The sequence below is a fragment of the Lipophrys pholis genome (genome assembly GCF_963383615.2).
Source record: "Lipophrys pholis genome assembly, chromosome: 10".
NCBI lineage: Eukaryota > Metazoa > Chordata > Actinopteri > Blenniiformes > Blenniidae > Lipophrys > Lipophrys pholis.
In genome coordinates this window covers 27,300,636-27,324,062 of record NC_137640.1, presented here as the reverse complement: position 1 = coordinate 27,324,062, position 23,427 = coordinate 27,300,636, and the positions used below count along the sequence as shown (strand labels likewise).

The 23,427-nt window shown below is 42.8% G+C and overlaps 1 protein-coding gene across 3 annotated transcripts in view; it reads right to left on the bottom strand.

The window, feature by feature from the left end:
- Positions 1-22,425, bottom strand: part of tp63 (tumor protein p63) — a 32,456-nt gene extending 10,031 nt beyond the window's left edge. For 2 of the 3 annotated variants that reach the window (XM_080472893.1, XM_080472894.1), the window contains exons 1-2: positions 10,684-10,881; positions 6,372-6,629 (exon numbers count right to left, since the gene is read on the bottom strand). In XM_080472893.1, the coding sequence (XP_080329019.1) occupies positions 6,372-6,629; positions 10,684-10,725 (300 nt within the window). In that variant the 5' untranslated portion in view covers positions 10,726-10,881. Of the gene's footprint in view, positions 1-6,371; positions 6,630-10,683; positions 10,882-17,078; positions 17,209-17,311; positions 17,444-22,141 lie in introns of those variants that run through there. The other variant, XM_080472895.1, reaches the window with a different exon arrangement.
- Positions 22,426-23,427: the final 1,002 nt, after the last annotated feature.

Below are 23,427 nucleotides of genomic sequence, written 5' to 3'. Positions count from 1 at the left end.
ATTCCACCTCTATTAAGTGCTGTTCCAATGAAAAGAAACTCATCCAGTACCCGTCCACGCAGACTTTAAGTATTACACAAGCTTGGCACGGACATTTTCTGCTCTGATCCCTAGGCGCAACCTTTACTTTCATCAGAACAAACCCAGAGCTGCACCTCTTTCCCATATTCTCGCTCACAAACTGCACGCAATACTGCTGCATGTTACACTTGCCTAATAATATCCCAAAAGCCTCAGCTGCACTCCTTTCCTCAAGTGCTCCTATTATAATGATAAGTGGTGTAGTGCTGCTAATACTGCTGCTTGAAAGTTACAGCAAGTTGTAAGACTAAAAAAAAAAAAAGACAAAAAAAATGTTGTACTTAGATTTATTTTTTTTTTTTCTCTTTTGTCTAGAAATGCAACTAATGACTCTCTGAATGATAAGCACCAGCTTCAGGACATGTATGTCAACACAGTGACTGAACTGACTTCCAAAAATCAAAGCAGCTTTCTAAATAGTACTTCCCAGCAAAAGATAAATGGCAGCGGTTGTCCCCTCACTCCTAACCTGATACTCCCCGTACGTGTCTGTCAGTCAGCTAAATGAGCTGGAGAGAAATTTAAGAGAAAGAACAAAAAGGGAAAGAGAGACGCGTGGTGGAAAAGGTCAGAACGCTGATTTTTGTGTCGCCACAAAACAACCCAGAGCACCAAGATCTGATCTGAGATCGTTGATCAGCAGAAAAACTTAAAAGTTTGTCTCCCTCACACCCCGCTGTCTCCCAAGTACCGCACGCAGGAGAGGACCATCCCAGCCCTGGAGCTACAAACTTTTGAGAACACAACTATGTGCTGCTGGTGCTGTTTGCTCAGCAGTGAGAGCAGGAGCTGCAGCATGAGGCTAAAGCCAACACCGCTGAGGGTGGAGGAGCAGCCAGTTGACTGATGGGATTCAGTGGCTCACACAGGGTGCGGTGCTCAGGTGTTAACATGTAATTATGAGCCTTTCATTGGTCACAGAGTGGATTGCACAGCCCGGGAACACACAGCGCACACAATACCGGGCCGCTTAATCAAAGGAGAACCACACTGTTTGCGGGAGCCACACATGACGCATGGTCCAACGTGCACATGTTGCAGTGAGGCAGAAAAAAATAATTAATGACTTGGAGTGGCCGTATTTACAAACACAGTGTGCAATAAAAGCTGCTGTTGCACCCCGCGGGAGTGCTGCTCACCACAGTGTGGCGACAAAGTATGGATGACAGAAGTACAGCCGTAGAACAATCCGGCCAAATACAGCAACACAATTCGGACTGATTCATGGACAAGGCTGCATGTGTGCAATTACTTTCTACCGCACGGAGCACCTCAACACACAAACACACGCTTCCTGTGCAGTGCAGGTTGAGGCAGGCCCGCAGCTGTAGCGTTCCTTTCTCCCTGACAGGCGCTGCGGGCGCATGCAAAAGTCAAGTCCTGACAAACATCAGGCCTTAAACAAGCGCTGTTTGGCGCCTCTGGTCTTGTCTTCGCCATACCTGACAAGTCATGTCATGCCTACAGCTTCTCCCAAACCTGTTTAATTCAACAATCATCCAAAGGTTGTTTTTTTTTTTTCTTTTTTTCTTTTTCCTCCCTCTCGTCTTCTGTCTGACACTGAAGCAAAGCGCCTGCTTTTTGAGGTAAAACTGAACATTTTAAGGAACACCCCAGAAGTTTTGTTTTTACACATTGTGTTTGAATAAATATGTCTGTATCGACACTAACAGTGTCCGCCTGAATTGAAGTACGACTCCTGTCACACGGCAAACCTGTGCCCTGACATGTGGCATCATGTCGCTGCTGCTGCTGCTGCAGGAGTCAAACACACGTCTGTCCTGGGATTCGTCAGTCAAATGTTTGTATTCAGCAGCACTCGAGTGCTGCGCTCACATTCGTGTTGACCTTCGGTGTTTTGGATGAAAGCAGATTTATGTATTTTTTGGGGGGTTTTTTTTGAAGGGAAGGCCGCAGTTTAGTCTTTTGCATTCTTACTGGCATTTTTAAAAGTTGAGGTAAAGGAGGTAAGCACAAGGCATTATGTTGCTTTCAAGATTTGAGATAATTATGTGGCTAAACGTTCATGATGTGCAGAGTAATAATGTGTCTGGAGCGACGGGCACTCTTGACAAAGAGTTGTGAAGCAGAAGAAAAGCACTAACTTTCTAAACATTGTAGAAATAATTTCCAGAATTCAAGTTCCGTACTGAAGCTGAATAAGCTGTGTGCAATTTCATTTGTTTATGCTGTGGGCTCCCACAAACTTAAAGTTTATCTTTATCGCTCTATCTTCTCCTGACAGGACTGATAAATGTGCTTTCTGTGTCTGTAGTTGGACAGTGCTGTCCTGGAGTCTGTTGAAGTCCATCATTGCTGCAGATATCTGTGTGGCGTTGTTTGTTGGAGACAAAGAAAAACAATCTTGTAATCTAAACTGGAAGAGAATGGGCTTTTCCATGGAGATTATGAAGAAATCCCACAGCCCATATCATAAATAAAAAAACCTTTTCAACCCTGCCTTAAAAAAAAAAAAGTTTCCCCCTCTACCTTTTCCCATCTGTAGCTTTTGGGGCTTGTCTCTCTGCGATGGGCGAGTCCTGACAAGCTTCTTGACACAAACAAGTCTCAGCCCCATCTCGTGAGGCGTGGGACGGGCCCGCAGATGTTTCAGGGGCAAGCTGTGTCTTGCTGCCTTTCGCTGGAACACTCTTCTCTTTGAGCATTCACGGTCTCTCCTCCTCCTCCGGCGCAATGTGAGATGCAGCCATCAAGCTTAACTCTCTCAAAGAGACAGAGCCCACTCCAAGAGCACAGGGTTCAGGAAAGAGGCACACAGTATTTACACAAGTATTACCTACAGGCCCTCAATCCATTACTGTAATCCCTCCTGAGCACAACAGTGTCCCAATGATGTCGCGAACCGTGGCATTCCTCTCGTTGGGCTATATAGGTGGTGGCAGTTAATACACATGGCAAACACAACCCATCTTCAGCCTCACAATGCTCACATCAGTGGCCATCAGCGACTGCCCCATTTGCAACACGCCATTCATTTCGTGAAGCAGAGAAAGTAAAACACTAACACGAGTGACCCCAGTGAGTGTTTTTCACTACAAAAACAAAAAGAAAATGGAGGGAAACACAGTGCAGACTACGGGAGTGGCAACAAGGAAGCTGAGCGGGAGCAGTTCTGGGAAACGTTGACTTGTGTGTCATCCCAGACAGGAAGAGGTTAAGGTGTGGGTTAGGGATTAGGTGTGTCTCTGTAAGAACAGTCATCAAAAAAATACAGTACACAGTCCACTAAGTCCTGAGGAAGATCCCACAGGCCTTCATAAAAGAAGGGGCATTATCAGGTCTATGCACCAAGCAAAGTTGTGGTGGTGACATCTTTAGTGGTCTCTGCCATCAGGCCAGCGGTCCGGCAGCTCAGCTATTGGGCTGTGATTAGAGGAAGCTTTACAGGAGATCTCCTGAGATCATGTGAGGGCGCCTCATTTCACATGAGAAGCAACGCTATGATCGCTGTTTTTTTTGGGATCGGGTTGAACGCTGCTGCAGACCAATGGAAATGTCTCTCTCTAAGACGAGGCGCTGGCAAACACAACTGACATTTGAGCAACCTTGAAGTGAGGAAAATAACTCATTGACACTGGCAATATGCTGCTTACCTGGTTAGGCCGTGGACTTTAAAAAGAAACCCAGAAAAAACATTGAGAGGTTGAGCTTCAGATAAAACCTCTTCTTGATTTATTGAAGATGAATCCAGCTTATCTCCAAAAGTGTCTGTTTGTACCCAGGTAGTAACACAGCAGAGCCTATTTACAACAGATCCACAGTGTAGTCAACTGTTCATTTAGATTGTTTTTAAAGTTAGGGTTGAGGATGGTGTTGCGTGGATTTGAAGGTAGGTGAAAATGTGCCATATGCATTCACCTGTGTGTGTGAGTATCCACACTGGCTGTTCAGTCGAGGTGCAAACAGCCTTGTTTTTTATTGGAAACAGCCTTTACCTTGTTTAATAGTCTGTTCGGCTTCATTCACTCTGATTGCTCACAATCAAGAGTTCCCTCTGTGTGTGTGTGTGTGTGTGTGTGTGTGTGTGTGTGTGTGGGTGTGTGTGTGTGTCTATGCAGGCGAAAGTGAATAACAGTGTGTTTGAGACTGCTGAAGCTGTGAAAAAGTGCAGTCCATTTATATTTTGCCTCATGTTGTCAACTGTTTTATTCTTTATAACATAATTAGAAAGGAAAATTTTTGCGTCTATATTTGTTTCTGAAAATTTTAGTTCAATTATGAAATTTTAAAAAAAAATCTGTAATTATAAAGTGGTAAACAGACAATTACCCGAGTGCCAAAAACAATAAGTAGCAATCCACTACTATTCCACGCTAAGTCCAACCAATCAAACCAGTCTTGCATCATATGTTGTGACTGTGAGTCTGTTTCACTACATGTGTCTATGATGGGATGCGTCCTAAAGCTGGCTCTGGGGCGTGCCGCTCACAAACCACACTCTTAGCCGTCTCACAGTTGCACACCAGACAAACACTTTTGTTTTTTGGGACTGTGAAAATGAGAGGGATGAGTGAGGCGGTGTGGGAATTGGGTAAATGTCACAATCCCACACTTGGTGGGACGAGGAAATAAGACGAGATCGCCGAGCACTCCCTGACTTTACTAGGAAATCATAACGCTATAAAATCATGACGCTATAAAATCATGACGCTATAAAATCACTGCTTCAGGCTCAGACTTTTTATATCTATATATCTATATATATATATATATATTTGACAAAGGATTCTTGGATAGTTTTTCGATTTTTTTTTTTTTTTAACATAAAAATAGCTCAAATTGTGATTTTGACATACTCATATTGATTTAGTTCATGTTTGCTGTTGCTCTTTATACTCCAGCTTGCTCATTTCTCATGTCCTCTCAAAACTGTGCTCTCAACGGCGCAGCGTCACACAAATAGGGACCAGAACTTCGTCACCTGCGTTGTCCGCCAGGGTGCATTAACAGACTGAACTGGCAGGGCTTGTGACAGTGTCTGTACCGAGCCGTGCACATCAGACACATACACAACAGTTGAGCAGGTGGGGCATTGATGCAACAGCTGTCCCTCAGCTCTGTCATGCATAATGATAGAGCACGGGGAGCTGGTTGTGTAGGTTTACTGAGCAACACATGGTGACATCTCGCTGCGCGGGGCATCACCACACCTGGAGCAACGACTCAATGTGTTTACCTCTGTCATCAACAGGGTGCCAGTAAACACTGGACAGGTAGTTTGCAAACTGGAAGCTTATGAGCTGAAAAGGATTACCGCGGACATTGTAACTGATCCGAACACTTCCTCCATGTTATATTTATATATATGAAGTGTTAGAATCTGAACTGAACAGGATAAAGCGGTATAGAAGGCGGATGGATTGATGTTGCGTCGTGTTAAAGAGGTTAAAAATCGCCTGAGGTTTGGACATGATTTAAAGCTCTACATCTCGTGTGACATTCTTCACTGCCAGATGTAGTTGTGCAACGCAGGAGTTTTAGGTAATATACACCTAGATAGGCCTGCAGCATAAGACATTCAGATAAGAGGTTCACGGGTCAAAGTGTCTCCTTAAATTCTCTGACTGACAAATCACTGCCTCATATGATAACCTGTTATGATGACAAGTAGCACGTTAAAATGTCTGTGGGTCCAGATTTTATGAGGTTGAATTTAGTCAGTGGACAAATGTAAAAATCTCCAAAAAGTTGTAACTAATCACCAAAACCCAACGCAGCTTTGAATCAAGGATCAGAAATGAACAACATAATGATCAAACCTGACTCCATTTTTACATTTACACCAATGCTGAGTATTCGTGTCAATTTGCTCTTTCTGACACGTCCAGCGTCCACTCTGATCACATAGATCCTCATTCTGTACGTATTTACTCCAACTTTGCATCAAAATGCAGGACAACATGACAGAAGTGTAACCACAAACCTACAACAAACCATGTAGGTTTGTGGTTACACTTCTGTAACTGAATAAGACTCATGTGAAACTCGGCAATGCTGACCTGCTGTTGCCTCATATGAACCAGTGTAGCTGTGATTTACTGTCAATAAACTGATTTTTCTTATCACACTTATCTTTCTTAGTAAATATAGAAACCATCGTGGACATAATTGAACTTATTGAAAGAACCCACTGAACTATAAATGTGGCCTGGTACACAGGGAGGTGTGCATCAGGGTCATGAGTTGGGCCCCCTGTCATGCAGTACAGAGGAGGAATCAAACGAACCATAGGCATGACCCACAAAACAAACTACGAGAGAAGAGCTTACCGTCCAGGTGGCAGACTTTGCTGTGCTGGACTGCTGAAAGGACACGTCGAAGGTGTGGGGCCCGGCGTAGTCTGTGTTGGATGGGATGGCCGGTGAGGGAGACAGGGCGTCGAAGGTGGAGCTGGGCTGGGCATAGGGCGATGGAGCTGTGACGTTGTTCTGTGCATGGTCATTGTTGTAGGGGCTGGTTGAAGTTGAACCGCCATTCTGGATGTTCTGATCCATGCTGTTCAGGAGCCCCAGGTTTGTATACTGTGACTGCAGACAGACGTGGAGGAAATGGGGCGAAAGGGAAACAATGATAACTCACTGAGAATTTCAATATGACAAACATGTAATGCACTCATGAGAAAGGAAAATCTGGTGATTTATTACATTTCTGGAAGCTTATAACAGACCCGAAGGATTAGTGTTTGAGTGGAAAACTCTTGCTCTCAGTTGCAATGAAAAAAGAAAGCAAACATAGAATCCAATTTAACTATATTATCCTTTCTGGCAGATAAAACTGCTCAGGCAGATCGAAGGGATTTAAATGATCTGTCTTTATAACACGGCTGGGTCACGGCCAGCTCCTTCCTGCTTGCTCCGCATTGCCATTCACCCCATTCCTTTCCATTTATAAACGGCACATTCCTGGACGAGGTGCCATGGCTCTCGCTCTTTAGACGGCTATTAATCTCCTCAGGGCCTCTTGTTTATTTCAAGCACGGCTGACCACAGCTGTCCGACTCACACCCGCGACACCGCCAGGTGTGTGTGTTGTGCCAGATGAGCGACAAAAACACCACCGAGGTATGTTATAAAACTAGTAGTCAAGGTAATGACTTATGAATCAATAGGGAAGCGTTATTTTACACACACACACACACACACACACACACACACACACACACACACACACACACACACACACACACACACACACACACACACACACACACACACACACACACAGACACACACAGACAACCCTGAGGTAGGTCATCCGAGTCAACCTCCACATTCTTTGTGCAAGAGCAGCGCCACAGGGGACCGAGCGACTCGGATGAGGGTCACTGTGTGTGTCGGGGCAAGGCTGCTTAACCCCCCGGAAACATTGACACCAGAGATTACAAGAGCTTGTCTGGAGAACAATTATGGCGTGCACGCAGGTGTTAGGAGACAAGTGTTTTGTGAAGGGACCAGACACGCGCGTGCACAGTGAAAAAGAAGGAACGTTGGTGGTGGAGATCTTTTGGCCTTCAGCTGAGAAAGGCCTCCCCAAAACATACGTTCACTCACAAAGGGCTAATTACACACATGTATTATGAAGGTCTAAAGTCAATGGGCTGAAGAGGGGCCCTGTGCATCAGATCTCAGAGGAGGAAGACATGGGTATGACTTCCACTGGTGGGAAAGTTGGATTTAAAGAAAAGAGAAAAAAAACGACATTTGCTGTGAGAACAAATAGTTTGAAGGTATTTTCTGTAAGTGACGGGTGAGCAATCGTGACATCGGACTGTTTCGTTCCAACTATGGTGCAATTCGTCTGAGACACACAGCTTCCCCAGTACCTGGTGTTGGTGGCTGCTGTGCTGGAAGTGACAGGCACCAATTACCAAAGCCAGATTACTATTCTGGACAAAAGGTTGATGCTGGCCAGCGACCAAACACAGGTAAAAAAAAAAAAAAAGAAGCGGGGACACAAAGGAAATGGGTGACATAGACGATTTAACAATAAGTACAGGGCCCAGGCATAATAGTTCTCATCGACTAAATGAATAAAAGGATCAAGGATGACGACTTAAGTACGAAGCTGTAATCGACCAGATAGCGAGGCTCAAGCAGGGTCTCATCTCAGCTCATCGTGTCTTAATGTTTAATTGGCTGGAAGTGGGATATCAGCTTTAACAACTGAAAAAAGGGAGTTGGGGCAGGGATTTGTGCGAGGGAGTTTCAGGTTTTCTCCCCATTTCCTTTAATCAGCTCTTATTCCACTATAATACATCAACCATTTAATAACCACTTTAGCAGCTCCTAAAAATTCCTTCTGTTTATAGCAGACCGGGTTTAGGCCTTTGGGATGTCACGCCGCGGAGCACAGCCACAGTAAATCAGTCGCCTTGACATCCTCGACAGCCTTTAATAAAGCTCTGGAAAGGCTATGCTGTGTGTCTCAGGTCTGCCAGCCTCTCTTTGTGCAACATAAATGCTGCGGTTGCCATTTTAGGCGAGCTGATTTCATTGCCAATTTAATGCAAGAATGAGATTTATCTACATCACATAGTCAGAGATAGTTTCATGGCAGGAATCATTCAATGGCATTTGGTATGCAATACTAACATATTCAAATGACTGTGTCATGTGTTTATTCCACAGCTAATGACAAAATAAACGGAGTGATTAATGGGTTGGGGTATCATTAACAGCAGCGCCACACAGAGAAGGACAAACTGTTTTCTTTGCGAGCAATGGACACCGCTCTGTTTACAAACGGTTTCACACTAAGGAATGCGATCATTTCTATCTAGTCCCACACAGATTCTGCTGTCACTGTCGTGTTGTCACGGAGTGACACCACTGATAAGACCTGGACATGAACGACGGAGAGACGACAGGAACCACAGCAGACCTGGCCTGAGGGTCGGGGGTGGTGGGGGCTTGGCGGCTCCCATTCCAGGCTCTCTGGTGACCTGCTCAATGAGCGTTTAGAAGGGCCATGATGAGTGACCACAGGATGGGGGAGGAAGGCGTTAAAGGCTCAACAGGGCTTGGGGGGGTTGTTGGGGTTGAGGTGGGGCAGAGTTGTGGTCTATCTGCAGCTTATACCTGCTGGGGTGGGCAGAGCAGGTGATTGTATCTACATCAACATGCCATTAAAGCAATTACGACTCGGCACTGAACAGCAACGCCTGGTCAGCCACATTCTAATGGCTGCAGCGGCTCCCAGGAGACTGAGGACGGTGACAGAGGGGAGCTCGGGGTGTAAAGGAGGGGGGGGGGGGGGGGGGGGGGCAACCTGATACTGCTTACACACTGGAGCTGGACATCACTTAAAGACCCCCCCCCCCTTCTCAAAAAACTTTGAAAGCCAGTGACACACCTGCTATCTGCAACCTGCAAACAATCTATCAGCTGCGCGCCTTTAAGTTTGAATGAAGAATTTAGTTGGTGTGAAAAACAAACCTCAAGACGTACGGCTGGTGAAAACGAGAGCTTTAGAATGAAACATTACAATTTACAACCTCACATTCAATTCATCCACGACAGTTTCAAAATACTTTAACACCCCAATTCTATGATTTTCTTCTCACTATGAGAGCATGTGCAAGAGACATTCAGTGAAACGACACGGACGCTGTGTTTGTTTTTTGTTTTTGTTTTTTACTGAAAAGTGAATAGATCTGATTCGTTATCTTTTAAAACCATCAATGTCATCGTCTTCATCTGGTAAACCTTCATTACAGAGGCAGTCTCACAGTGAGAAAAATGTTTTTAAGCTCCTTGTTTCCACAACAGTTTGGTGCATTAAAAGATATTTTCCAAGAGAGAGCGATTGGTTTAAACCATGTTACATGCAAAAAAAGAATTCAGCTCACAATATGCAGATGGAAAGTCTTCTATTCGTATGCATTGTAGCTTGAGTTTAGATTCTCACGATTACATTTTTAACATAACAGATTGTAACAGGAATAGAAACATATTCTCACGTGTTGTCCTACCATTTCATTTCAATACTTGTTGCAAAGAACAAAAACTCACAGATAAACTAAAGCTTACTTCTCTTAACGTTTTGATCACTTTATTTTTTAAGATTTCCTTTTTTTTTTTGTCAACCCATGTTGAACAACAACCAGACTGAAAGCAAATCACAGCCTCGGACTGAATCTGTGTTTGGTCAGGTTGTACAAGCGTAGCTCAACAGAGAAATATTGGAAGACAGACTGTCCAGGTGTTTGAATTCCGCTGCTCTCTGGACTGTCACACGTCGAATAAACAAAGACACACGCTTAATGTGAGAGTCAAAACAACCAAACGTACGCTAAATAATCCCCTCCAGATAAATCATACTTATGCATTGTCGCATGACTTAAAATGGAAAAAGTAGTGTATTTTTTAATACCGATTTTCATTGACCGCCAGGAGCTGTTACTCTCTCAACCAAAACAAATATTCAGCTTCTGATTTAACCGCTAACTATATATGTATGTTTCAGAGTGCGAGGCCTTTCGATACTCATGTGTCTTTTAAATCTCGGAGCGTCTGATGGGCCAACCGAAGGAATGTGAGGGACTGCTGGTGCCCCCATTACCAGGACCTCGGCTGGTCTTACCTCGCTGTAGGATGTTGTGCTCCCCGTCTCCAGGTACAACATGTTGGCGCTGAGATTGAGCAGAGCTGCCGCTGTTTGCTCCACTGGCTCCAGGATTTCACAAATCTCTTTTTCTCACTCTAAAATGAGTGATATAGGCTACAGATGCAGAGTGGACAAGCAGGGGCTTCTCCAGGAATCTTTGGTAAGATCATATATACGTGGAAGAGAGGGGAGGGCTCTACCGAGCTACCTGGCCAATAGGTGAGTCCACACCCATCACCAGAAGAAGCAGCTTCTGCTTACTCTTCTTCTGCAGAACTACTCGGAGGTAGAAGTTGATCAGGAAAAAAGAAAATACTTCAGCAACCCCCACAGATTAGCTCAATAAAAGAAATTGGTCATTTTCTTGCATGCTGGCATTGGATGTTTGTTTTTGGTTTTTTTCCGTCTTTCTAATGTTTTACGAAAATTTGCAGAATTTCTTAATCAAGTGAAGCGAAAAAAACAACAAAAAAAAAACAATATTTACAAACTCACAAATATGTTTGTTCTATATATATATAATGGTAATACTTTGGAAAAAAATTACAACAAATGTTGCAATTTCATTTCTGCCAGTAAAAAAAGAAGAGTTGACGACTTCAAGTAAATGATGACTGCTGCTTTACGGAGTGGAAAAATGATGTGAACGATGATGACGAGGATAAGTTGACGGCAAAAACCTGATTCGTAGGGGATTAATAAAACACTGAGGCAGGCAGGCTGCAAAGTGAGAGTTACTGTGTGACGTTGGCAAGGTTTACCTCCAGCCACTAGTTTGCATGAGAATTGTTCGTCTCCTCACCTTCTAAAGCCCCACAAGAACAATGTGACTCCTGTTGATTGCTCGTATCTATCAGAGGCCACTGTTCCAGGTTTGTTTTGGAAACAGAGGGAATGATGGGGCGACTGTTAATTTTCTTGTACTCACACCACCTGCAATTTATTTTGCAATATTTTGGTGAGCAAACAGAGCTCCCTGCATGGCCGTGCTGAGTTGTTTGGGATGAAGGTGAGAAATAAAGATCGTTTACATTTCTTTCGTCTTGTGGCCCTCAAATTATGCCGAACGGAAAAAAAAAACAAAAAAACATGGGTCTATGGAAATAAAATATGAGGGATCAGAGATTTAAACAGAAATAAATACAGGATCACATCATCCTGCAGATGTGAGAATAATAAGATGTTTCTGGTTGCACTGCTGCATGACAAGGAACCAGACTGGTGAGCAGGACGCACCGACCTCCCTACAGTACGTAAAGGTCTGCCCTGAGCACAACTCCACCATGAAGCCAGTATCTCCCAACACCAGCCACACCCTGAGTAGACCGCGGCCCACAGGACATTCTGGCAAAAAAAAAAAGAAGAAGAAGCAAATCAACACTTGAAAGAGCTCAGTCCAAAGGCCTCCCGAGGAGCGCGGCTTCAGCCAGGGCAAGGCCCAACCTCTTCAGGGTGATAATTAGTTCAGCTAAACAAACGTCTAATTATGTTTAAACAACACTGACATCAAAAAAGTTTGAGTACTCGGTGTCACGGTCTCACTGAGAAGTGGTTTTAATATTCCATTTTTAATTAACCTTTTTAGTTAACCAGGAAAGTCCCGTTGAGATTAAAAACCTCTTTTTCAAGGGAGTCCTGAAGAGGGTCTGGTAATCAAAAGAGAAAATCTAGAAAATCTGTACCAACAAATTCGCTGATTCAAGCAAAAGTGCTGCAGAAAAAGACATTTACAGGCGTAACAGAAAACTCAGCTATCCCAGACTGTGAACCCAGTGAGAAAACTCACATCTCTATTAACTTTGTTTCCCAAAGCACCACAGCGCTGAGAAACTGAGCCCGGCCAGGCTGCAGCTCAAGGTCTGCAGATCCAGGGGCTCAGACAAAAGAGGCTTTGCTAAAGTTTTTCCTTTTAAAGACTTTGTTCCTAAAGTCCTCTAGATTAGTTTAGTATCAGGTGTCAGGCTGCAGTGGCTGGGAAGGCACAGACACCTGACCTAAAAGCAGAGGAGGCTCCCATCCACACTGACAGACGCAAGCAGTCAATGGAGCGACAGAGAGCATCACCTGGGTGGCAACTCCTCAAACCTCCAGAGGAAATGAGTGATTTATCAACGACAGAGTGAGGTATGCAGCCCGGTTCCTACTAATGACTGCATGACTGAATCACAACTGTGAACCAGTAGCTCTTAAATCCGCCGATAATCATGAAATACACAACTTCACATGCAGTTCTATTTTCTCTTCTATGACTTCATCAGAAAACTTTGTAATACAAGAAGGTGTGAAGATCCAGAAGTTAGCAGGGATGTGAAACATGTGGCCCAGGAGTGAAAACTGACTCATAAGAGAGTTTACCCTGGCCTGCCTGATGACTAGGATGTGTTTAAGAATTTAACAGATATTAACTTTTTTAATAAAAAGGACTTCTGTTTCTTATCATTTCCACAGGCGCTCCGTCTTAATAAGAAAAACAAACACAGTGTAACACTATAAAAGAAGCTGTTATCAAGATATATTCTGCGTCGAAGTACTATGATGAGGGTGAGTTTGTGAAAGTAGGCAATGCTGAATGCTGCAGAAATCCTGCAAGAGGACAGAATTTTGCCCAAATGTTGATAAACACTGGCAAGTATGGCTTCAGATTACACTTTATTCTTGTGAACATTTTGCTTTAAAAGTTTTCAGCAGCTTCTTGAACTTCTACTCTGGGCTTTCTGTGGGGATGTTTGGGCGTTCTCCAGGTAATCTAGTTTCTCCCCATAAAATTTGCATGTGCGGTAAATTTGTGACCCTGAATTGCCCGTAGGTTTTAATGTGAGTGTGTCTGATTGTGCTGGCGATCTATTCAGAGTGTAACCTCCCTTCATCCGTAGAGATCAGCTCACTGACCTGGAAAACATGAATGGAAGATGGAGAGAGGATAGATGGGGGAGTTTCTATGTTCTTCCTGCTCCTGTGGAGGATTTTGTTTTTCCCAGCTTCCGCCCTCGGTCCAAACTCATTTTCATTAGGTTAGCAGGCTGGAACTGCGTTTGTATGTGCATGTTATTCCCTCTGTCATGAATTAGTGACATAAATAAGTTAATAAATTAATAAAATAATAAAATAATAAATTATAAATAAAATATATTATATCATATATAAAATGTATTTATTTATTTAATTATTTATTTAATTATTTATTCATTTATTTATCGATTTCTTTTTTTTATTAAATTAAATAAATATTTATTTATTTATAGAATAACTATGCAGTGTATCTATTATACTCAATGTACATAATACACTCATGTTGATACTTTTATGGGACTTAAAAATAGCAGGAAAGTTGATCTACAAAACACAATAGAGAAGAGATAAAGAGGATTTAAATATGACTTTTCTCTCCATTAAAAGATGAAACAATGAATACTGTAAAACACATCATCTCCAATTCAGTCAGTGCAACTGCTATAAAACATCCAGTTAAACTTGAATCTCAAAAAGATAACGTTTTTATTGATCGCCGCAATTTCATTTAACGTACGGAAGAAACTTTCAGCTGCTAATTCCCAAGTTTAGTTTCTTCAGCCACCTGATGAAAGATCCAACAGAAACAGCAGTAAATAGTGTAATCAGATGTTCCATGTTCCATATTAAGTGCCTCTGTGATGCCATGTGAGCCACAGTGCTTCACAACAGAGGGAGACCTTTTCACAAGGTCACAACATCTGCATTCAAGCGCATCTTTTGAAAAGTCTGTTAATAATCATTATCACAGAAGATATTTGAGGCGCTCTTACTGACCATTTAATTCGTGTGGCCATGGCCAGTTTTTCAGTCGAGTGCTGAGGTGTAAAAGTTAAGTCTTTGTTCAGAAGAGGAGCTTTTAATTCACCTACTGACTCAACAGTTATTCAGACACTTCAAATCACTTCATGTGCTGGAGGCACATTGGTGGAGCAGTGAAAAATAAAAGAAGAGCTTATTATGTTTTGGTATTTCGTTCACGGGCGTGCTTTGAAGTGACTAAAGCAACAGGTAGTGGAGAATAATCAAAGTTAAAGCTTAAGATCATATCGGTTGTTTCAAAAAAAGTAAAACCAGTGTTGTAGAATGACTCAAAATGAGTAAGAGAACTCTTAAAAAGTCAGCATGCAGAGTTAATAAAAACCCAGATGACTCAAATGCTAAGCTAAGCTGCTACTGTTTGTGCTCAAAAAGACCAAAAAAAAAAAAAGAGGTATTTACATGAGGCAAACAGGGTTTTTATTTTTTTTTTTTGTGGGCAGCATGACGACGTTAACTTTACAAACCTGATGAGACAATTATTCACTGCGCAAACGCTGAACAACAGAGAACTCACACATTGGATGAAGAGTGTGCAAAAAACCCAAACAAACTACCAATCCAAACACAAACAGGTAATCAGAGAAGCTGAGTGCCGATGGAGCTACGCCACAGCGGAGTCTTTAGAACAAACCTGGGACTAAAAACCACCTCAGGTGCTCTGCGCACAACACAAGTCCCCGAGTCTTTCAGGCTCAGCTGATCAGAGCTGATCAGGTGTAAAATCAGCTGTTTGGGGTGGGATATAGCGTTTCTCCTGGTACTATTCCTGCTGCATTCCTTCATGTTATTCTAGCACCCCCCCCCCCCCCCCCCCCCCCCCCACACACACACACACACACCTTTACACAGAGAAGACATGCACTGATAGATGAGAGCTGGGACCTCTGCGAGAGAGGCAGGTGCTGCAGTAAATTGCTGCCCTGCAGCTACAAGAAAAAGAAAAAAAAATCCAGAAGAAAAAGGAATTTCAGATTAAACATAAACCCTACACAATACAAATAAGTCCCCCGGGGCACCAAACAGTGAGCTACATTCTCATGACTCATGAAAGAGCACACCTCAACATGGGGGGGGGGGGGGGGGGGGGGGCAGGAGAGGGAAGCAGGGTGAGGGGGCCGTTTGCCCACCGCAGCTTTTCATCAAAACATGCTTTTGACGTTGCGCTTAACGACTAGGGCTTGGTGATTGGCAAGTGGCCATTGCAGGAGCTTCGGCCTGAGCTGCTGGCGTGCCAATCACCGTGGCACGCCCCTCCCTGGTGCAGAGGAAAGTGGGTGGTGGAGGTGGGGGGTGGGGCCATTAATCACCAGTTCAAGAGAGCACAGGCCCCCCTGGGGGGATGCGCAGGGTAGCATTACTCAGCTCCTTGAACCCAATTTTTATTTGCTATTTTTTTCCACCCTGGCTGGACAACGACATTCCTCCGCTGGGAGGGGAGCGTGCACATCATTTCAGCAGCAGCACTGACGGAGACGCGTCGCTCAGAACGCCAGAGAGGTCAGGCTGCTCATTTCTAACAGCGCAGCATCATTTTTAGTGTCTGAACTGACTTGGTCACCTAGTAACTGATTCCTCATGCCAACAAAGTAAAGGGATTGTCCTCCAGTGTGTTATTAACACTTAAAGGAAGCAAAACTCGCTGCACTGGCAAAGGTCCTCCATGCTATTTCTAATGTGAAACCCCAGAGCTGACGCCACACGGGACCAGACTGGAAAGTGAAGTCTTGCAGGGCCGTCCGGGTCAAGCGCAGCTCAGGCTAAAATGAGATGATATCATCACCTCACAGACAACATCTCAGACAAAAAAACTGAAAACAGGCCTCCTTGACTGGCACGTTGGAGTGCTCAGCACCACATTTTACCACTGTCCCAGGGAAATTCCACTGTTCGGATACAAACTGAAACTAGATTTGCGTTTTTTTTTTTTAACATATCAAATTTATCCCTGGAAGACTCAGAAACTCAGAATGAAAGTAATGTCAGAGGTTACAACTATTGAATGAGGAAAAACAGATTTAAATCGCTGTTGGATTTCCAGCTTGTATGTGATTCAGAGACACATTGTTGGATCATTCACTCTGAATGTCTTCACCGGTTTGTCTTGAGTGCAGCTTTGGGGTGAAAAGCAAGTAATGGGATGATATTTCTGACTTATGACAAAGAAAGAAAACTTGTATTTTATATGTAGTTCATGGTGAAATAAGTTAGGTTATGTAAGTCAAACAATCCAGACCTTATGCTTAACTTTGACTTATTATTTTATGACTCTAGAATATATGCAGCTCAGGCAGGACAGTGAAACACTAAACCAGCATTATATGCCCAAATTCCTTGTGATTGTTGACATGTTGTTTTTCGTAGAGCAGTCTTGTGATAGTTTTTCCTGTTTCAATTGTTTTGGTTGAAAAGGCCCTAAAAACTTTATAGGAGCCTGATACAAGTCATAAAATGTAAATAAAAAAAATAAACATGTTTTTAAACAATGTATATCAAAAGCTTATATATATACGTGTATGTAAATATTTTTGTCTTGTACTCACAGAGACATTGTCCGCTGGCTCGTGCATGGTTAAGCAGTCCATGCTGATCTGAATGGTGTTTCCTGCTGACCCATCTCTTGGACTCTCTTTAAAGTCCAGCTCGATGGGCTGCACTGAGTGAAGGCTCGATCTGAAAGCCGAGTAAAACAAGCAAGACTGAAAAATATTGGTAATGCACATTTTTGAGATTCGCGGAAGTTTCAGCCTTGCTTTTGGTCGTCGTATTCACTTACTGGTCGAGGATGTCGAACAGCTGGTTGAATACTTCTTGGCTGAAGAAGTCGGGTGCTGGCGGCGACTGATTCTGGGCCATGGAGCGGAATGCGCTCTCTCTCCAGGACAAACGAGATGAGGGGTCCCTGAGCCTGCAAAGTTGATTGCACATATTCCCAATAGGCACCAGATCATTTAGAGCAGGCATTTTATTTTTATTTGTTGGGGGGGGTGAAAAGATTGCACAAGTGTTTTTAATGGGTAGTTTTAAAAGCATCAACGTCAGCAAACTTTCAACATAAATGTTGATGTGCAGAGCTGAGGTTTGGCCACCCAGCCGGCAGAGGAGGAGGAGGAGGAGGAGGAGTCCTGCTGGCAGCCATTCATGGGGAGCACTTCCATTGTGAAGAAGTCAGCCTGCATAATACTGAATATTTGTACTACACATAATGGTGATTATGCACCATTCAGACAGGGGCACTTTGACCTGCTCCCTTGAAACATTACACCTGCTCCACAGCCCAGCCTGCCATTGTTCCTGCTGAAGTGGCGCACGCTGCAGTCTGAGACCGGCGGAATTCCCCCCGCAGTCTATATGATAGCACCGCTACGACTCCTGGTATGTGTACAGCTGGACGAGCTCGGGAGGAGGAGGAGGAGGAGGAGGAGGTGGTGGTGGTGGTGGTGGCAGGCTGGTTGATGGGGCGGCCATAATCTGAAGCTGGCACTATTTTAGGTTTTGGAATTCCCCAACTCTGCGTGATGAATGATATTAATACTTGACTTACAAACACAGGCATATCTAATGAGGCAAATAATTCAACTTATGTGGGAGTCTCACCAGAGGGAGCGCAAGAAACCGGGGAATAAAGATGAGCTGCCACAAAGATGCTCTGGAAATGTTACGAATGTGATGTCAAGGATTAGTACTACTGATTAATGACATCAAGCCTATCTTCCGATCTTATTTATCTTTTGTAATGAGGAGGAGTAAAGACTTACAACAAAAGGCATTACAGTTACAGTCAAGCTTGTTCCTGTGATTTGCTGTTGTTTTACACCTTAACAGCTGCCAATCATTCATGTCAACCACATTAATAAAAGCTGTTGCAGACCAGGATGGTTACATCACATTTATATATAGTGAGTGAAGCTAAATACAGAAACTCAAGAAAAATCCATTATATGCTTTTAAAAACATTTCTGTGATACCGACGTTAAAGCCACACAAAACAAAAGTAACTTGTGTGAGCACACGTTGGTTAGTAATGAACAACAGCAGCTCTGGTTAAGAAAATATGATCAAATTCCATTAAGGTCACAGAGAGGTTAGAACAAGTGAATATATTCACATTGTCCTGAAAGTAAATAACCAAATTACTTTCATATCTATAAGAGATTAGTTACAGATGCAGCTTTTCATCTGGAAACAGCTCCTCTATTTTCTTAAATCTCTGTCTTCACTGTGTATCACCTCAGCGTTTGTAGCTGTAACTGGTTTGTTTGTACTTTCAACTTTCCTAAAAACGGAAACGAATAAGAAGCATTTATCCTAAATGTTGAGGTTCGTGAAGCTGAAGCTCCTTCATCAACTGATATGGCAGGTGAGTATTGATTCAACTTTTTAGTTTATTTTTTCCTTTTTTGAAAGGTTAGGTTTAGGTCTGTCTGTCTGTCTGTCTGTCTGTCTGTCTGTCTGTCTGTCTGTCTGTCTGTCTGTCTGTCTGTCCGTCTGTCTGTCTGTCTGTCTGTCTGTCTGTCTGTCTGTCTGTCTGTCTGTCCATGTATACACCTATGCTCTTCCACTTCAGCTGAGATGTGTCGACTCCTGTGGTGTTTTTATGAAGCAGTTAAAGACGTTTTTATTCAGGCAGGCCTTCGTCTTGTAGCTGCTCGATGTTGCTCTTGTTGTATAACCATGTATGTTTTTCTTTTTTCTTGCTTCTACACTTTTAATGATGATTTAATTAAATTTTTTTATTTTAATTTTTTCTGTTTTTAGTGCTGTTAAGCACCTTGTGACTCATGTCTGGGAAAGGTGCTATATTAATAAATTCTATTCTATTCTATTCTATACAGTCGATACAAGACATTTTAGGAAATACAGAAGGGAAGGCTTTCCTTTGTTGTTCTGTCATTATATTATATTCATTCTACAGCCTATTTCAACTTCATATTAATCCTGAAAATGAAGACATATTACTTAAAACTATTATTAAGCATCATCTGTAGTAAGTGCGTCTGCAGCTGTTTTTTTCAAATCCATTTAGCGGCGTACTGGGAGAAAATCAATCAAAAAATAGTGGCTTGCAGAAGTCCTGCATGAGTACATCATGACATTAAAAGAAATGCACAGACAAAAGGAGAAACAATAAATCTTGGATAGAAATGGCGCGTAAAGACTGCAGGTAGAGAAGGTGTGGCGTTTCTCCTTTCTAAAGAGGAGGCAGGATTTAGACTGAGGTGTGGCCTTTTAAGTGATCTGTGCCTCATTTCATTGCTCTTGATTCTGGCACAGATTTTCCTCTTTAAATAGGCACAACTAGTTTAACGGACAACTCAGCAAGTGAGCTTGGTTGACCAATCAGTAACAAGAGTTTAACCTCCAAAGCTGTATATCAGGTTCAGTGTTTACTGCTGACTGAGCCTTTAATACTTGTCATAATTTTAACAATGAAGTAGGAAACTGACATTTGACGTTCTTAAACAACAGTTTGATTTCGGTTTATTAGTGTTTTCTGATGATAAGATGAAAACGCACATGTTTTACATGTGATTGATTTAAATCCCTGAAACTTCATCATCATTTTCAGTTTTTAGTTTTTTTTTTTGCTTTTACAGAACATGCCCTCAGCTCCCTGGGTTTGTTCTTTTCCTGCCTGTTGCTTGGCTGTTAGTGGGTGTCTGATTACTCAGAGAGTGTTTCAGTCAGCCCGAGGCGAAGGCTGTTCTGCATCCACTTAAACACAGCACAGGGCCTCCAGACGAGACTGGGGCAGAGGTCAGCACTAAACAGGGACGCCCATTGTCTCTTCGCAGGTTGGGCACACCGGCCGATGAAAATGCAATCAAAACAAACAGCTCCGGCCGATCGGGGCCCTTCTCCAGTGTCTTTATTAATCACTCGTTCAAAGGCCTAAGCCCTCCTCTATCCCCCCACATCTGTCAGCCCCGGCTGCAAGAGGGACATGACTGCCAAACAATAGAAAGCCCCACAGTTTCTCCTCCTTCTCTTATCCCCACCTTACTTTTATAGACGTGAAACAGTCTGAAGCCTCTGGGGCAAAAGGACGATCACTGATTCTTTTAAGGGTTGGAATGCACCCCTAATGAGGCAGGAGGAGAGAATTAGAGGATGAAAAAGGAAACCTTGATACACGTGAGCTTAATAAGACTTTAAAAGTTCACAAAGCGTCGAGAGAACCACGAGAACCATTTTGATTTCAACCTGCAGCAAATAGCCTCAACGTGATCACCTGCAAATCTAATTTAACCAATTCTAACTTTTAAAAAACAAGAGAATTGTTTCATTTCCATATGAACCCACACTTCTAGAAAGATCTCAGAGGATGCTGAAAACTGTTGAAATACAATATTAGAAGGTTAGAAGGCGGAGGTTGCTGTCACAACATTTCACCGCTGCTGACACTGCGTTTCAACGTTGCTTCAGAGGGACAATACAGGACTATTCTATTCTATTCTATTCTAGAACTTCTTTTTTCCCTTAAGCACATTTTTTAAAATGGAAAATCAACAATAGAATTATGAAATCGATCAAATAAAATACATCTTTGATACCACTTTGTTTGCAAAACCACCAAAAACACAATTTAGCAATGATTTTACACAAAACACCTAGGATGGTGTGACAAGAAAACGATAGAGAGATAGATAGATAGATAGATAGATAGATAGATAGATAGATAGATAGATAGATAGATAGATAGATAGATAGATAGATAGATAGATAGATAGATAGATAGATAGATGTTTATTTTCTGAAAGACTTCCTTATTAATTGGATTTGATTTGTTTGGGTACTAATTTTGTTGTTGTTTGAAAATGTATTTAAAAACTATTTGTCAAAAATGACCAACAACAGTCCTCAAAGAGTTGAGCCACTCTTTAGTTTGTGTGTTTTGCATAACCCATCCCAACCCAGTCCTTCCACATTTTTGCAATGACAGTAAATGATTCAGGGTTTGCGTTGTCAAACGGTGGAGCTGCACGTTTGGGGCTTAATCTTTTAATGTTCTTTGTTTTGTGTGTTTCATTATCTATTCTGCATGCTAAAAGCATTAAAGAAACTTGATGTTACAACCACGACTAATGTAATGTAATGTAATGAGTATTTATGGGTCAGACAGACAGGAGGTAAAATGTCATGCAGCAACTCAGAGATATTCATCTTCCCAAAGCGAGTTCTCTAACAAAGTAAAAACTGGAACTTATTATCTAAAGACATATTCCTTAACAGCAAGGGTCAGAAGATGACCGTGGGATGTCATGTAACGTGTCTACCATCAGACCCGTTTGCCCCCTCAACAGGCTTTGTTGCCCGAAGCATGCCAGGCTTATAAATATATTGAGAGCCAGCAGCAGCTGAGGATCCAGGCAGACACAACTGTTGTCGGGTCACTCTGGACCCCCAGATTGCAGAATAAAAGTGCCGGTCAGACAAGAGTAGGGAGATTTCCAGCCCCTCAGAGTCAATCCAAACACATTGAGAAATACCGTTGCACAAAACGCTCAGCAACGGCACCACAAACTGAGATGGGAACGACAACTAGAACAATCACAGAAGAACTCTTGCTGTAAGTAATCAGTTTGTACAACTTTGATGTACTTACCGGTGAAAGGGAAACTCGGGGTAACACTGCACAGCTGTGTAGGGTGAATTCATGTTGTCATGCCAAACTTCACTCTCTTGAAGTCTTCAAACTGATGGGTTTGACATAAACAGGCATGTATCGATGACCGTGCTTGAGCTACAAAAATAAATACAACTCAAAAGAACAAAACATATAAATACAAACAAATAAATAAACAAACAGGCCTTAATTAAAGTGCCAGAGGGTACAGTGCAGAGTGGAGCAAGTTTGAGAGATGTTTTGAATTTCGGTATTTTTTCTATGGCTACCCAACAAATGGGAGGAGCTTCAGGCCGGCTCTCAAACCAATCACCTGCCAGTTGTACAAGATGTCATTCAGTCTTAGTTGCTAGGATATAGATATCAAGCAACTACATTTGACCCTGCACTCCCTCCGACCCACCCACCCTCCGATCCAAAACACACACACACACACACACACACACACACACACACACACACACACACACACACACACACACACACACACACACACACACACATACACACAGCTGTGTTTTCATCAGTTTGGGGGACATTGTACCTCTGCTTTGACAATAACGGACTCTAACTTTGACTCTAACATTGACCTTAACCTAAACACAGTGACACTTTTAAAATATGTCTGCATTTGTCCCCTAATTTCACGCAGGTCCCCATATTGTACATTAACATAGTTAGGAACCCACAATGTAGGTAAAACAAACACACAGACACACAACTTGTGTTGTGGTTGTGCTAATATTTCCACCTGAGTGGATTTTAGGGTTTGAGGGCTCATGTGTTACATAAAGTTTCTCGCTGAGACTCCAGGAGGGACAGGGCGTGCTAAAAATATCCCCCGAAAAAGCATCAATAGCTGATTCTGTTCTGATTCAGCGGGAAAAGTAAAACAGAGAGTCAGCAGAAATGTGTCCATCTGTCCATCCATCCATCTCCTATACAGCTTTGTCGAACTCGTGGATGATGTTAAGCTACAACCTGGACAGGTCAGCAGACACAGAGCAAAGGAAAAGACGGAGACACACAGATTCACATTTACGGGCTGTTTTCCTTCAAGCGGCGGGAGGAAGCTGGGAAACGTCCGAGAAAACCTACAAGTGCACAGGGAAAGCATGTAAACCCCCAAAGCTCAGACTTGAACAGGAGGTCGTCTTGTGATGAAGCAAGAGTGTTAACCACTACACCACCATGCAGCCCTCACAAAATAAATGTCCTGCAGGATTAGATTGTGAGGAAGAGAGGAGTACTGCCAGACCAAAGTG